General features: G+C 38.2%; 1 protein-coding gene across 5 annotated transcripts; it reads right to left on the bottom strand.

Annotated features, from left to right (window-relative positions):
• Window positions 1–11493: 11493 nt before the first annotated feature.
• Window positions 11494–14888, bottom strand: LOC114193701 (probable glycosyltransferase At5g03795). 5 transcript variants are annotated; one of them, XM_028083597.1, is made up of 5 exons: window positions 14700–14827; window positions 13089–13910; window positions 12855–12985; window positions 12412–12760; window positions 11494–12311 (listed from the first exon to the last, which is right to left on the bottom strand). In XM_028083597.1, exons 2-5 carry the CDS (start codon window positions 13857–13859, stop codon window positions 11646–11648), a joined length of 1917 nt encoding a protein of 638 aa, XP_027939398.1. In that variant the 5' UTR covers window positions 13860–13910; window positions 14700–14827; the 3' UTR covers window positions 11494–11645. The 5 variants fall into 5 exon arrangements, with proteins under 5 accessions (XP_027939398.1, XP_027939395.1, XP_027939396.1 ...); XM_028083594.1 differs by having other exon boundaries at window positions 11646–12311; window positions 14713–14888; XM_028083595.1 differs by having other exon boundaries at window positions 11646–12311; window positions 14695–14830.
• Between the last annotated feature and the right edge of the window lie 237 nt (window positions 14889–15125).

The raw sequence follows: 15125 nt of genomic DNA, 5'->3' as shown, positions 1-15125 counted from the left end.
CATGCGATACGAATGAGGTGCTATTTCGTGAGATTGACGTGGGATTGTGAGCATGATTGCTATTCTCTTATTGTGGATATATGCTTGTTAGGTCTGTGTTAGTGCGAAAGTCCTTGGGGATCTCTAGGTGAGATTTCCAGGGCTGCGCTTCAGTGGCCGGGACGTAATTCCATGGCCCCTGTTAGTGGGTGTTCATGGTGGTGCCCCATCCGTATAACTAGGTAAGGATTCAAGGTAAGGTTGCATCCTGATACTCTAGGGAGCCAGTTAGTCTCACCTAGAGCAGACTGACTCCTGTGGTGAGAGTAGCAGGAGGCCCGAAATTCTTTAAGGGCTAACCTTGTGGTGAGGGAGATTTGATTCATCGTAACACTGTAACACATAGCTCAGAGATGAGCAGCTCAGGATCGAGCAGAGGTATCCATGATGAGTTCAAATTTTTGCCCTCATTTAATATTTAAATTTGGGGATTTAATTGAATTTTCTGTGCTTAAAGATTGATTTAATTAGGATTTGTGATTATTGGATTTATTGAGTAAGTTTGGTAAAAGTGGCATAAAAATTGATTTTAGTTGCATAAAATATTATTGGATATTTTAACGTTTGTTAATGCAGCTGGAATTTATTTTTGGTCGATTAATAATGTGATTTTGAAATATTCAAAGTTACAAAATAAGTCCAAAATCAAGAAATTCTGAAAAAGAATAAATCAGGAGCTAAATGCACCCCCAGTTTTTATTTGCACACTCCTTGCTCAAGTGGACCATAAAAACCTGTTCTGCACCCCCAGTTTTCACTAAGTTGCACCCCTCCTACCACTTAAACTCCACTAAACCAGATCATGCCATGTGGCAATCCCCACCTCTTAAAATTAGCCAACCAGAACAAGCCACGTGTCATAATCCTACCCTCACCAAATTAACCAATCAGATTCGGCCACGTCATCATCTTCATCTCCCAAAACAGAAACCCTAATTTTCCCCAAACCCTAGCCGCCACCATCAACCTCCACGGCAGCCACCGCCGTTTCCGGCCACCACGATTCTGCAGCGACGCGTCACCACCAACACCACCGCGTCCCAGCTTGCGCCTCCATCTTCTCCGCAGCGCCACCATCATCGCGACGCCACTGCACCTGCGAGAATCACCGTGAGCCACCTTCGCGTTATCAGCACGAGCAGCCACGAACCTGCAGCACCTCTTCCGGCCACCACCACGCCTTCTCCGCGAGCACACCGCCAGCGCGAACAGCGCGCATCTTCTTCTTCCTTGTTCCGTCATCACCGCAGATCTCCACAACTCCGTGAAGCTTGTTCTCGCACAACCATGGCATCAGCTTCATGCCACCACTGCAGCAGCGCACCACTTCACCTCGCAAACGCATCTGCTCCAACCAGTTTCGCTCACGCACCTGCCTTCGCCGAAGAAGAAGACCTTGCCGGAAAACGCGAAACAACAGCCGTCACCACGGGAGGAGGAAGGGGCAGAAACCCTAATTCTGGAGAGAGAGTACTCTGCGCCACGTGTCAGCGTCTGATAGGACAGTCAAACTGGTCAACTGGTCAACTCTGGTCAACTGGTCAAAGTCAGCAGTCAAATTCTGGTCAATTTTGTAAAAATGCTTAAATAAGAGGGGCAGAATTGGAAATTGGACATAAATTGAGTTGTTAATTAATTAAATAAAAATAAAAGATTTTAGCAACTGACAGATAAAGCCCAAAGTCCAGTGGAAGCCTATATAAAGAGACTTAAGGGAGCAGAAGAGGGGAACTGACAATTTTACAACTCACAGCTTAGACACTTAGAACTCTCTGGTTTTGGCAGATACCGTCTCCACCACATCTCTCATTCTTTCTTTTATTTTCTTTCTTTCATATCATCATGTATTCCATCAAAGCCACGGAGGGCTAAGCTTTAAGGGTTGATTCCACTGTAATTTCTTAAATGGATTCTGAGGTTAGATGAATTTATATGTTTTGTTATTTTGATTATTGTTGTGGTTTTTGTTTATCTATGTCCTTTGCTTCTTAATCGAATAGAAAATAATGATTTTAAATCTACATGCATGCTAATCATATGAGTTAAAAGGTTTTTAAATTAAATTGAGACTTTACTTTGATTTTGTTTAGAAACTTTCATTTGATTAAATAAGTTTTTGCCAATAATTGAGACTTTAATTTGATTAGAGGTAATTACTTTAACTAAAATTAGTCAAGACTTTACTTTGATTAATTAAGTTTTCTATTTGGTAAAGGAACAAAGGAATAGACATGATTAGGCATAGTAAAATTAATTGAGACTGTACTTTGATTGAATTTACTATGGATAATCTAACAATTCTCACTTTTAATTGAGACTGTACTTTGATTAAAAGTGAGGATGCCAACAAATGAATTGAGTCTTTACATTGATTTATTTGTAAATCAACAACAATAATTAATTTAACAATAATCTCTAGATAACCAATGAAGAATCTGATTTAGAAAAAGCAGTGGAATTGACCTATTTACTATTACTGTGTTTACAATCTTCCGTGTCATTTTCTTTGCATAACAAAACCCCCCCTATTTTTATAGTTGCTAGTTTTAAATTGCATTTTTGAGAATCAAATATTTGATATCAATTCCGTATTCGTTGTGAGACGACTCAGGGTTATCTTAACCCTAACTATTTTCTTCACTACAAACTGGCAATACTGAAGTTGCTAAAGTAGTGGTAATTTGATCGCCTAACGACAGCGATATCAAATTTGGCGTCGCTGCCGGGGAATACGGTTAGTATTTCTTTTATTTTGATTCTGTTTTTATTTATTTATTTTATTTTATTTTATTTTATTTTATTTTATTTTTTATTTTACGCATATACGTTTGATATAGTTTGTTATTTTGTAGTATCTAGTTTTCTGTTAATATATTCCAAGCAAATTTCTATTTTTGTTTTGATTAAGAATTTCTTTTAAGAAATTTTTTGAGACTAGTTTGGAAAACTCTGTCTAGGAAAGACTTGGTATTTAAGTTGTCCACTGTGACGCACCTCTCTTTCCTGGGAGTAGACCCAACGACATCTTAACTCATTTCTTTCTTGAAATCTTTCTCCAAAACAAGAATAGGAAGAGAAAAAAAAAACAACACACAGGGAAACACTTTCACTTTCAGGTGGACTTGCATAGTGCATGACTCGGGCCAATCCGGGTCAATTTTATCAACTTGATTCAGAACTTGAAAGGAACTTGCGTAAATCACGTAGGAGACTTGATCTCAGGTGTTCTACTGAAGGAGCACCATCATCATCTGAACCTACCACTGAAAGTGTACCGCTAGAATCACCTCCGGTGATTAACATATCTTCTGATCCATCACCTGAACCAGAAATTCAAGAAGATAGAATGGAAGAAAGAACAATAAGAGAGTTGGCTTCACCGGATGCAGCAATTACACAAAACATGTGCATCCAATATCCAGATGGAGAATGTGAGCTTAAGTCTGGGTTAATCCATCTTTTACCCATATTCCATGGATTAGCAGGAGAAGACCCATACCATCATTTGAAGGAATTTCATGTTGTTTGTTCATCCATGAGACCTACAACAGTGACAGAGGAACATATCAAGCTTAAGGCTTTTCCATTCTCATTGCAAGATGCCGCTAAGAATTGGTTATACTGCCTTCCGCCAGGATCCATCAATACCTGGGAGACTCTGAAAAGATTATTTCTGGAAAAGTTTTTTCCAGCATCTAGAGTTGCTGCTATTCGCAAAGATATTTATGGGATAAGGCAACAAGAAAGAGAAAGTCTTCACGAGTATTGGGAAAGATTCAAAAAGTTATGTGCTTCCTGTCCTCATCACCAGATAAACGAGCATCTCCTCATTCAATACTTTTATGAGGGATTGAGTATCATGGATAGACAAATGATAGATGCTGCAAGTGGAGGGTCATTGGTGGACAAAACGCCAACAAATGCAAGACAATTGATTGAAACTATGGCGTCGAACCATCAACAATTCTCCACAAGGAGTAATTCTATAACTCTATTGAAGGGAACCCATGGAGTAGAAGCTTCATATGTTGCAGATCACAAGAAATTAGAAGGGAAGTTGGATGACTTAGCAGCCATGATAAGGACCTTGACAGACTTACAGAAAAAGCCTATCCCTTCTACTTTATGTGGAATTTGTGCTTCTACTAATCATCCTACAGAGGCTTGTTCTATGTTAAAAGAGACAAGGACGTTAGATAATGAACAACCTCAGGCATATGCTGCAAACATCTATGGCAATAATAGACCACCTCGGCAGCAATACAACCATGATTTGTCCTCCAACAAGTACAACCCAGATTGAAAGGAATATCCCAGCCAAAAATGGGGAAATCAACAGCCTCAACACCAACAAGTCTATGTTCCACCTCAACAGAGGCAACAACCACAACCAGCTGCAACCTCTGGTGATTCAAACATGGAGGCAATGATGAAAATGATGGCTGACATGATGAAGGGACAAATCAATGAATTGAAACAGACAATGGAAGCAACCAATCAGAATTTGCAAAATCAGATTGGACAAATGGCAAATGAGTTAAATCAGATGAAGTCTCAACAAGGCTCAAGCAATTTGCCTGCACAAACTGTAATCAACCCGAGAAATGTAAGTGCTATTACTTTAAGATCGGGTAAGCAAATACAAGGTCTTGGGGATGCCCAAGAAGATGAAGATAAGGACAATGAAGTTGTACCTAATGATGAAAGAGGAAGATCAGATGAAGCAACACAAGCAACATCTGAGATGCTTGCAACCAGTGATAACTCCAGGTTGGTATCCCCTAATACTTCCTCTGAAAATCCTTCTCCTTATTCTCCTCCTCCTCCCTATCCAAACCGTTTGAAACCAAAAACTAAAAAGATGGAGGAGTTAGACAAAGAAATCCTGAATACTTTCAAGAAAGTGGAGATAAACATTCCTTTGTTGGATGCTGTTAGACAAATTCCTAAATACGCCAAGTTTCTCAAAGAATTATGTACACATAAAAGGCGTATTATGGACAAAGAGGTAGTGAACATGGGAAGAAATGTCTCTAGCTTAATTAAGAAGCCTGCAGTCAGAATGCCGCAAAAGTGTAAGGATCCAGGTATGTTTTCTGTTCCCTGCATTATAGGAAGTACTAAGTTTGACAATGCTATGTTAGATTTAGGAGCTTCTATTAATGTAATGCCTTTATCTGTTTTTACTTCACTTCATCTTGGACCTCTTAAGTCTACTGGTGTGGTCATTCAATTGGCCAACCGTAGCACAGTTAACCCTGCAGGTGTGCTAGAAGATGTGCTTGTCCGTGTGGACAAGTTAATTTTTCTTGCAGATTTCTATATCTTGGACATGAAGGATGATGAAGGAATGAGTTCAACCACAATCATCTTGGGAAGACCATTCATGATGACAGCACGTACCAAGATAGACGTGCATGCAGGATCCTTAACTATGGAGATAGGAGATGAGAAGGTGCAGTTCAACGTGCTAGAAGCCATGAAGCACCTAATTGAAGACCATTCTTTGTTTTATATTGATTTATTGAGTAATGTAGTGAACAATTATGCTTTTGGACTTTTGGACGTTTTATCTGGTTTTTCTACTTCTTTGGATTTTTCTTTTTCGAGTGTTTCGGGCTCAATTTTAGACGAAAGAGAAAATTGTAAAACAGGTGATGTTGAGGACGCGGTGTCACTATTTGATACCTCTGTGGCGTCCGAGTATGATGCTGAGGTGGCTGAAATTACCTTAGGCAGTAAAATGTTACCATCTGTGGAACAGCCACCCACTTTGGAGTTGAAACCTTTACCATCTCATTTGAAATATGTTTATCTTGAAAGGGATGGGAAACTCCCTGTTATTATATCTGCCTTGCTTACTGATGAGCAGGAACAAAAGCTATTGCAGGTTATCAAAGATCACAAGCGAGCAATAGGCTGGACTTTGGCAGATATTCCTGGTATTAGTCCTTCTTTCTGCATGCATAGAATACTCTTGGAGGAGGATGCTAAGCCAGTGAGGCAACCTCAGAGGAGACTGAATCCTCAGCTGATAGAGGTTGTGAAGAAAGAAGTCACCAAGTTGCTACAAGCAGGTATTATATATCCCATTTCTGACAGCACTTGGGTGAGTCCTGTACATGTGGTCCCCAAGAAATCTGGGATCACCGTGGTCAAGAATGAGAAGAACGAGTTGATTCCTACTCGTATTCAGAATAGCTGGAGGGTCTGTATTGATTATAGAAGACTAAACCAGGCCACCAGGAAGGACCACTTTCCTTTACCATTCATGGACCAGATGCTAGATCGATTGGCAGGTAAGTCTCATTACTGTTTTCTTGATGGATTCTCTGGGTATTTTCAGATTTGTATTGCCCCAGAGGATCAACATAAAACTACCTTTACTTGTCCATTCGGTACATATGCTTATAGAAAAATGCCATTTGGCCTTTGCAATGCTCCTGGAACATTTCAACGATGTATGATGAGTATTTTTACAGATTTGTTGGAGCATTGTATTGAGGTTTTTATGGATGATTTTAGTGTATATGGTTCATCTTTTGATCATTGCTTGTCTAATCTTGCTAGAGTCTTGGAGAGATGTGAAGAAACTAACCTTGTTCTAAATTTTGAAAAATGTCATTTTATGGTGGAACAAGGTATAGTTTTAGGTCACGTTGTTTCCAAGAATGGTATATCTGTAGATCCTGCTAAAATTGATATTATTTCACAATTGCCTTACCCCTCTTCTGTGAAAGAGGTTCGATCTTTTCTTGGACATGCAGGATTTTACAGGAGGTTTATCAAGGACTTCAGCAAGATAGCCAACCCTCTCTCCAACTTGTTGCAAAAGGATGTAGTATTTGACTTTGGAGAGAGGTGCAAAGATGCGTTTGATACATTGAAAAAGGCGCTTACCACCACTCCTATCATCCAGCCACCTGACTGGACATTACCGTTCGAGTTGATGTGTGATGCATCAAACTTTGCAGTAGGAGCGGTGCTTGCACAAAAAGATGGGAAGCTATCACATGTGATATATTATGCTTCCAGAAAATTGGATGAAGCACTTTGGGCGCACAGGACAGCCTACAAAACACCTATAGGTATGTCACCTTTCAGGGTGGTTTTTGGAAAGGCTTGTCATCTACCTGTGGAGATTGAACATCGGGCCTATTGGGCCGTGAAAGCATGCAACTTGGATTTGGAAGAAGCAGGAAATGAGCGAAAGCTTCAGTTGCAAGAACTAGAGGAGATTAGGCTAGCAGCCTATGAAAATTCAAAGTTCTACAAAGAGAAAACCAAGAAGTTCCATGACCAAAAGCTTGTGGCTAGAAAGGATTTCAAGGTAGGCCAGAAGGTGTTACTATACAAATCCAAGCTTGGTCACATGAGTGGTAAGTTGCGTTCTACTTGGGAAGGACCATACATTGTTACAGAAGTCTTCCCTTATGGAGCAGTGGAGATCAAGGAAGAATCTTCAGCAAGAACTTTTAAAGTTAATGGGCATCGTCTTCGGATATTCAATGAAAATCAAGATATGCTGAACAAGACGATGGATGGGATGAACTTGACTTCTCCCTCATACCTTCCACCTTGAGGAGGTAAGTACACTTCATACTTTTTCTTTGCATTTTATACATATTGAATACATTGAGGACAATGCATGGATAAAGTGTGGGGGTGTGGGGAGATTTCCCCCTTTTCTGTTTTCGTTTTCTATTTGTTTTGTTTTTCCTTTTCTAATTTTGTTTTTTGTTTGTTTTTATTTAAAAAAAAAAAGGTTTTTGCTTTCAATAAAACATATTGACATTGGATTTTTGGATTTGATTTACTAATTGGAACGATCATAATTCTGGGAAAATAAAAGTCATGTGCTATGAATGGATTGTTTCTGTGATTTACTGATTGAGTTGATTTGAGAGTTTCTGGAATAAATCTTTTGTGAAAGAGTTTTTGACCTTGTGAGTTTTGAGCTTTATTGTAAGGATGAACTACCATGTGTCATTCCTATTTTTCTTGTGTGATTTGCTCATGTCTTGTTGATACTCAAATGTTTAGCTTGATTCTGTTGTTTTGCATCTTAGGTGAACATGCATGATTTGATATGACTGAGGCATTTCTTGTTTTTAGCTACTTGGCCAAATAAGCTAACCATGACATTGATCCATTGGTAGCCCCTTGAGCTTAAACCTCTTTTTCTTGTTTTGAGCATATTGTTAAACCTTAAAAAGAAAAAGACCATGTTTGTCCTTAGGGAGAAAGAAGGAGCTAGTGGATTATGTTGAGATTGGTTGAGGAATAAAGTGTGGGGGTGAGTATTTCCCCCACAAAGTTGTAAAAATGGCAAAAGGAACCCTAATTTTCCCCAAACCCTACCCTCACCAAATTAACCAATCAGATTCGGCCACGTCATCATCTTCATCTCCCAAAACAGAAACCCTAATTTTCCCCAAACCCTAGCCGCCACCATCAACCTCCACGGCAGCCACCGCCGTTTCCGGCCACCACGATTCTGCAGCGACGCGTCACCACCAACACCACCGCGTCCCAGCTTGCGCCTCCATCTTCTCCGCAGCGCCACCATCATCACGACGCCACTGCACCTGCGAGAATCACCGTGAGCCACCTTCGCGTTATCAGCACGAGCAGCCACGAACCTGCAGCACCTCTTCCGGCCACCACCACGCCTTCTCCGCGAGCACACCGCCAGCGCGAACAGCGCACATCTTCTTCTTCCTTGTTCCGTCATCACCGCAGATCTCCACAACTCCGTGAAGCTTGTTCTCGCACAACCATGGCAGCAGCTTCATGCCACCACTGCAGCAGCGCACCACTTCACCTCGCAAACGCATCTGCTCCAACCAGTTTCGCTCACGCACCTGCCTTCGCCGGAGAAGAAGACCTTGCCGGAAAACGCGAAACAACAGCCGTCACCACGGGAGGAGGAAGGGGCAGAAACCCTAATTCTGGAGAGAGAGTACTCTGCGCCACGTGTCAGCGTCTGATAGGACAGTCAAACTGGTCAACTGGTCAACTCTGGTCAACTGGTCAAAGTCAGCAGTCAAATTCTGGTCAATTTTGTAAAAATGCTTAAATAAGAGGGGCAGAATTGGAAATTGGACATAAATTGAGTTGTTAATTAATTAAATAAAAATAAAAGATTTTAGCAACTGACAGATAAAGCCCAAAGTCCAGTGGAAGCCTATATAAAGAGACTTAAGGGAGCAGAAGAGGGGAACTGACAATTTTACAACTCACAGCTTAGACACTTAGAACTCTCTGGTTTTGGCAGATACCGTCTCCACCACATCTCTCATTCTTTCTTTTATTTTCTTTCTTTCATATCATCATGTATTCCATCAAAGCCACGGAGGGCTAAGCTTTAAGGGTTGATTCCACTGTAATTTCTTAAATGGATTCTGAGGTTAGATGAATTTATATGTTTTGTTATTTTGATTATTGTTGTGGTTTTTGTTTATCTATGTCCTTTGCTTCTTAATCGAATAGAAAATAATGATTTTAAATCTACATGCATGCTAATCATATGAGTTAAAAGGTTTTTAAATTAAATTGAGACTTTACTTTGATTTTGTTTAGAAACTTTCATTTGATTAAATAAGTTTTTGCCAATAATTGAGACTTTAATTTGATTAGAGGTAATTACTTTAACTAAAATTAGTCAAGACTTTACTTTGATTAATTAAGTTTTCTATTTGGTAAAGGAACAAAGGAATAGACATGATTAGGCATAGTAAAATTAATTGAGACTGTACTTTGATTGAATTTACTATGGATAATCTAACAATTCTCACTTTTAATTGAGACTGTACTTTGATTAAAAGTGAGGATGCCAACAAATGAATTGAGTCTTTACATTGATTTATTTGTAAATCAACAACAATAATTAATTTAACAATAATCTCTAGATAACCAATGAAGAATCTGATTTAGAAAAAGCAGTGGAATTGACCTATTTACTATTACTGTGTTTACAATCTTCCGTGTCATTTTCTTTGCATAACAAAACCCCCCCCTCTATTTTTATAGTTGCTAGTTTTAAATTGCATTTTTGAGAATCAAATATTTGAGATCAATTCCGTATTCGTTGTGAGACGACTCAGGGTTATCTTAACCCTAACTATTTTCTTCACTACAAACTGGCAATACTGAAGTTGCTAAAGTAGTGGTAATTTGATCGCCTAAAGTAGTGGTAATTAATTGGTAAGGTTGCATCCTGATACTCTAGGGAGCCAGTTAGTCTCACCTAGAGCAGACTGACTCATGTGGTGAGAGTAGCAGGAGGCCCGAAATTCTTTAAGGGCTAACCTTGTGGTGAGGGAGATTTGATTCATCGTAACACTGTAACACATAGCTCAGAGATGAGCAGCTCAGGATCGAGCAGAGGTATCCACCACAAGTGCAAGCATCCGCTGAATCCGACTAAGTTATCCGTATCTGGATGAGTGGAGTCGAGTCGTAGTGTATTGAATGAGGAGTCATAACATGTTTGGTTGTTATGTGGATATGAGATGATGAATATATATTTGATTGCATAATGAATATGTTGTTAGCTCTAGCTTACCCGTTTTGTTGTATTGTTGTATTGTATGTGACTTTTCTTTCTTGCGATGATCATTAATTTGATTGATGGGAGCAGATGGGCGAGATTCTCGTGGCCAACAAGGGAATGGTGATTCCGCTGCTTAGCCATCTGGGCTGGAGTTGTCTTCATGTTTTCTTTAGGGTTAAGGCCCATGTATCGTTTTATGTATCTCTACTCTACACTCTTTGTTAGATTGATTTCTAGTTTTTCCTTTGGCATCGTGGTGTGTCCGATTTTGTAGGGGGTTGTGTTTAGAAGCCCAGTACTACGCTACTTTATTATCCATGTGTGACGTTTCCTTTAATTTTAAGGATTAAATTAAATCCGGTGTTACATAAATTATTATTTTAATTCTTTTTTTAAATTTAAACATTATTTTAAAAATTATTATTATATATTTGTTATTAATTTTTACTTAAATCTTTTGAAAATTAGAAAATAGAAACACACATATCTTAAAAATTAAAAAATACTTTCACTTAAATCTTTTTTGAAAATTAAAAAATAAAAACACACATTTTTTTAAAATTAAAAAATCTTAAAAATTAAAAAATACGAACACACAACTAATATTTAAAAAAAGATACCGTCGTAGATTACACGGTACACATACTAGTATTTATATAAATATTAGTTTTCACAAATATGTATGATATATGTCTTTGTAACATTCTATATATTAATTTTCGAGTCCAGTATACTAAATGTTTCCAATAAATCGTTGTACTTAACTTTGTTTTAAAAAACCATTATTGGAAATGAATGCCCTTCACATCTTGTAAAAGAGACATTCATGGGCAAGGAGTACAAGATATAGCCATGCAAATGTATTGAGAGGAAGATAATAGTAAAATTTGAATCACCACTGGAAAACTATACATTTTTTTTTTTTGCTTATTTATGAACAAACATTCAAAGCTGGTACACAGCAAAATGGCCTTGTCAATATTTGATTTGATGACAAAAATTGCTCAACTTACACAAACCAAGAAAAAGAAAACAAAAATATACAAATTCACTACCTAGTTGGTGCAGAGAAGATTCTGTTGTACCAAACGGAATGAAGTATCATATGAAATATATCATACCTGACAGGGTTCCTGTGCCAAAGAAAATGGTGCTGCACCTTTCTTATCCTCATCTGCAATCGAAGATACTCCTTTTCCGGGATAGAAAGGAGTATGTTCTTCAGATTAGGAATATCCTTCTCCTGAACAATCACTGCAAAGGATTCCCAATTCAGAACCTCGAAAAAGGGTGGCACAAAATTGTCAGATATTATCACAGGAACACATTCGTAGAAAAGAGCTTCCACTACTCTTGGACTGTTCACTTCATAGCCTTTGGCACAAATGCAGTACTTGCTGCTCTTCATGTACTGAATGTAGTTTCTGTTTCCCTTTGACTTTGGCAATCTCCCGAAGATTTTCATGTCAGGGTCTTTGTTTTCCCAGTGCTTCAGCAAAATTGGCCTCACATATCCATGCATGCTCCCTGCAAAAAAAGCCAGAATTGGCCTCTTTGAAGCTGAATTTCCGCCAAGATCCTTAGTGGGGATTTGAGCATTCCGGACATAAGTTTCCGGAAGAGACGCATCCTTCCCGAAAACAAATCCTTCTTTCACATCAGCATTACAAAGAGCCCTTATGCAATTAGCCATTTCAACCTTAGTTTCTCCAGGGGCCTGCATAATGGAGAAGCATTTTTTATCATAACATAATCCTGGGATGAGACAAATGTGATAGAAAATATCTAATATAAGAGTTTAATCCGAAGAAGCATACCCAGTCATGGCAACCAACGAGGAAATGATCAGCACCACCAGTTCTGTTCCAGAAAGTATATTTTTCTGCAATCATTTCTACATAGTTATGAAGATACTGAATAAGGTTCTTATGACTGTGAGAACCCTGCACGTACAATGCTTCCTCCAGCATTCGAGAACTGAAAGGTAAGTAAAACAAGTGGGCCTTCTTTGGGTCTCTAGTTACAAATCTCTCATTGGCTTCCATTTGCTTCATAAACCATCCCTCAGAAGCATAAAGTCCAGTGAAAAATGGCGAGTGCATTATTGGCCTAGCTCCTTCTGTGTATACATACACTTTTAGAGTCTTTTCCATTAGTTCATAGCTCCTGAAATGAAAATTTTACAGTCACAAGACTATTCAAAAAGTGAAATATTAAATAAAAGTCAAGCATCCTGAACATGGAATCGATGAAACACTACCTCTTGAACATGGAAACATTATGATAAATTGGACCATAAAAATTTGGATCCTTCTTTACAATTGGTGCATTTTCAATCTCTGATCTCGCGTGCAGTAGCTCTTCATCAACAGCTGAAAACCACCTTGGTCTCTAAAATAAAATTAAAAGCATAAAAGAACACTGTAATATCAAAAAGTAAAAAAAATTTAGTCACATTATAATAAAGCTGAAACATCACAATTTACTCACATACCATAGAGCGATACGAAGTGTGCCTTTGATGTAAAAGTTTCTTCATTTGAAATACTGTTGTAACTTCCGGAACTGGTGTATGATAATCTTTATTCTCACTAGGCACACGGACCTTAGCACCATTTAGTGATGAACTAACACTCATTTCCTTTATGGAGTTAGTTATGTTGTCTTTCTGAAATAAAGATATGGTGGAATCATTTGATATCACTACAGTGGTAATATCTGTGCTCACATTAGTCGAATATGTACTTTCAGATTTTTGCTCAGGTGATAAAAGGGTGTCTTCTTGGAAACGGTTTGCAGAGAAATTCAAGCTGATAGTTTTGTTAAAACTGCAAGTTTGAGAATCTTCTGCCTGGTGTGATTCAGATTTTCTGTCTGCTCTCGCAATACTTTCGACCGTGGAACTATGGTCAGAGCCATTAAATCCTAAAGATTTGTTTGATGTGCGTCCTGGTTCCAAGACAAAACTAGTTCTTGGAGTGGTCTCATTTTGCCCAAAGATCAAAGTTTTATTGTCAATCTCAAAGGCATGGTCAAGAGCAAAGTTTGATGGCTTGAAAAGTGTGACATTAGTAACCAATTTGGATTTGGAGGGCACATCTGAAGACTTGAAAGTTCTATTGTCAGCAGAGAACACAGAGACTAAAACAGTTCCATATGGAAACTCAAGGTAGTGAAAAGTTAAGATGACCGCATAGGTAATGCCAATAAGCCATAGCATTCTCTTTGTTTCCAGCTGAAACAAGGATAAAAGTTCTTGACCCATTTAGCTGAAATTCTTCAATTATTTCCGTTGAAGAGAATGCTCATAGCCTCTCTGCAGATAATACCAGAAAAATTATGATATCACTGTTACATGAAAAATATGCATACTTTTGTTCTGTACGTCTCAAACAAGTGAGACTTAAATACAGAGAGCCATAGCAAAATTGAAAGAAAGCAAAAAGGGGTAACCAAATTAAAGACTAGAGCAGAATTCACTTTTAGAAACAGATTTATCAATGTTTCAAATGAAAAAAAGTTGTGGCTGTAACTAAGATACAAATGGCCTAAGAAAAACACTAACAGATCAACAACCAGAGTGGCGAAAAGACCCAAACTGATACCAACTTTGAAGCACAACATATGCAGCATCTTCCTAACACAAAAAGCACCAAGATGCTATCTTACCACTTACCAGACACCAAACTAACAGTTTACACCAACATGCAAACAAGAAAAGTTTAATTCTAATGACAGATACAGCATGCAAATCCCAATTCAACCCACAAGTCTAACTCCAAACTAGAGGCTACTTTAATAATCAGTACTTTTTTGTAATTCCCAATACATGAAACTAAGAAGAAAAAAGATCAAAAGAAAAAAAAACGAAAAGAAATAACTTGCAGAAATGCACTTAAAAATTTGAGCACCTCTTTGGATATACGCACAAGAAAAACAGAATCCTGTGCCTACTCGATGTTAATCAGGGAACCAAGGTTGCAAGATTTGTTCTTTTTCACTCATTCTTTTGCATGCAAAGACCAAGGTGGGGTGCGTGAAGAGTTATTTAACTTAACACTAATGAAAAGTAAAACAAGAGTTAAACATTGGCTCGGAACCTTACGTGTGGCACATACACTGATGTTGATGTTGGAGGTTCCGTTCCTTCAACGCTCTTTCATTCACAGGTTGAGTTCTCCAAGTTGGAACCGTAAGAACGTGACTGAATTTATATATCCAAAAATTTCAGAGGAAAATGGCAGAAGTTATCATATACTGACACAACACCCATTAGTCACCGCTCCAAGAAAGCAACCAGAATTTCCAATTTCACGCTTACCAACAAAACAAGCCTCTCTCGCCTTATTAACTTCAAAAATGTTGTTAACAAAACATTTTCTCTTATTACTTACTAAAGTTTATTAAAAGTTATATAAATTTATGAATCTTATACACATTATTTAAATTTTTTTATAAATACTTAATATATTTTAATCAATACTGAAAAAATATGTCAAAAGAAATAATATATGGGAAAATGTGTCCTTTA

The sequence above is a fragment of the Vigna unguiculata genome, chromosome 8 (genome assembly GCF_004118075.2).
Source record: "Vigna unguiculata cultivar IT97K-499-35 chromosome 8, ASM411807v1, whole genome shotgun sequence".
Lineage (NCBI taxonomy): Eukaryota > Viridiplantae > Streptophyta > Magnoliopsida > Fabales > Fabaceae > Vigna > Vigna unguiculata.
The sequence above is the reverse complement of the archived record's forward strand: the minus strand, read 5'-3'. Positions and strand labels throughout refer to the sequence as shown.

What these genes read in the sequence shown, in the direction of transcription:
- LOC114193701 (XM_028083594.1), bottom strand. Translation starts at nt 13,859, where the DNA reads ATGGGTCAAGAACTTTTATCCTTGTTTCAGCTGGAAACAAAGAGAATG. An exon ending in ACACTTCGTATCGCTCTATG is followed by an intron (nt 12,986 to 13,088) that starts GTATGTGAGTAA and finishes ATTTTATTTTAG; the next exon opens with AGACCAAGGTGGTTTTCAGC. An exon ending in TCGTTGGTTGCCATGACTGG is followed by an intron (nt 12,312 to 12,411) that starts GTATGCTTCTTC and finishes TCCATTATGCAG; the next exon opens with GCCCCTGGAGAAACTAAGGT.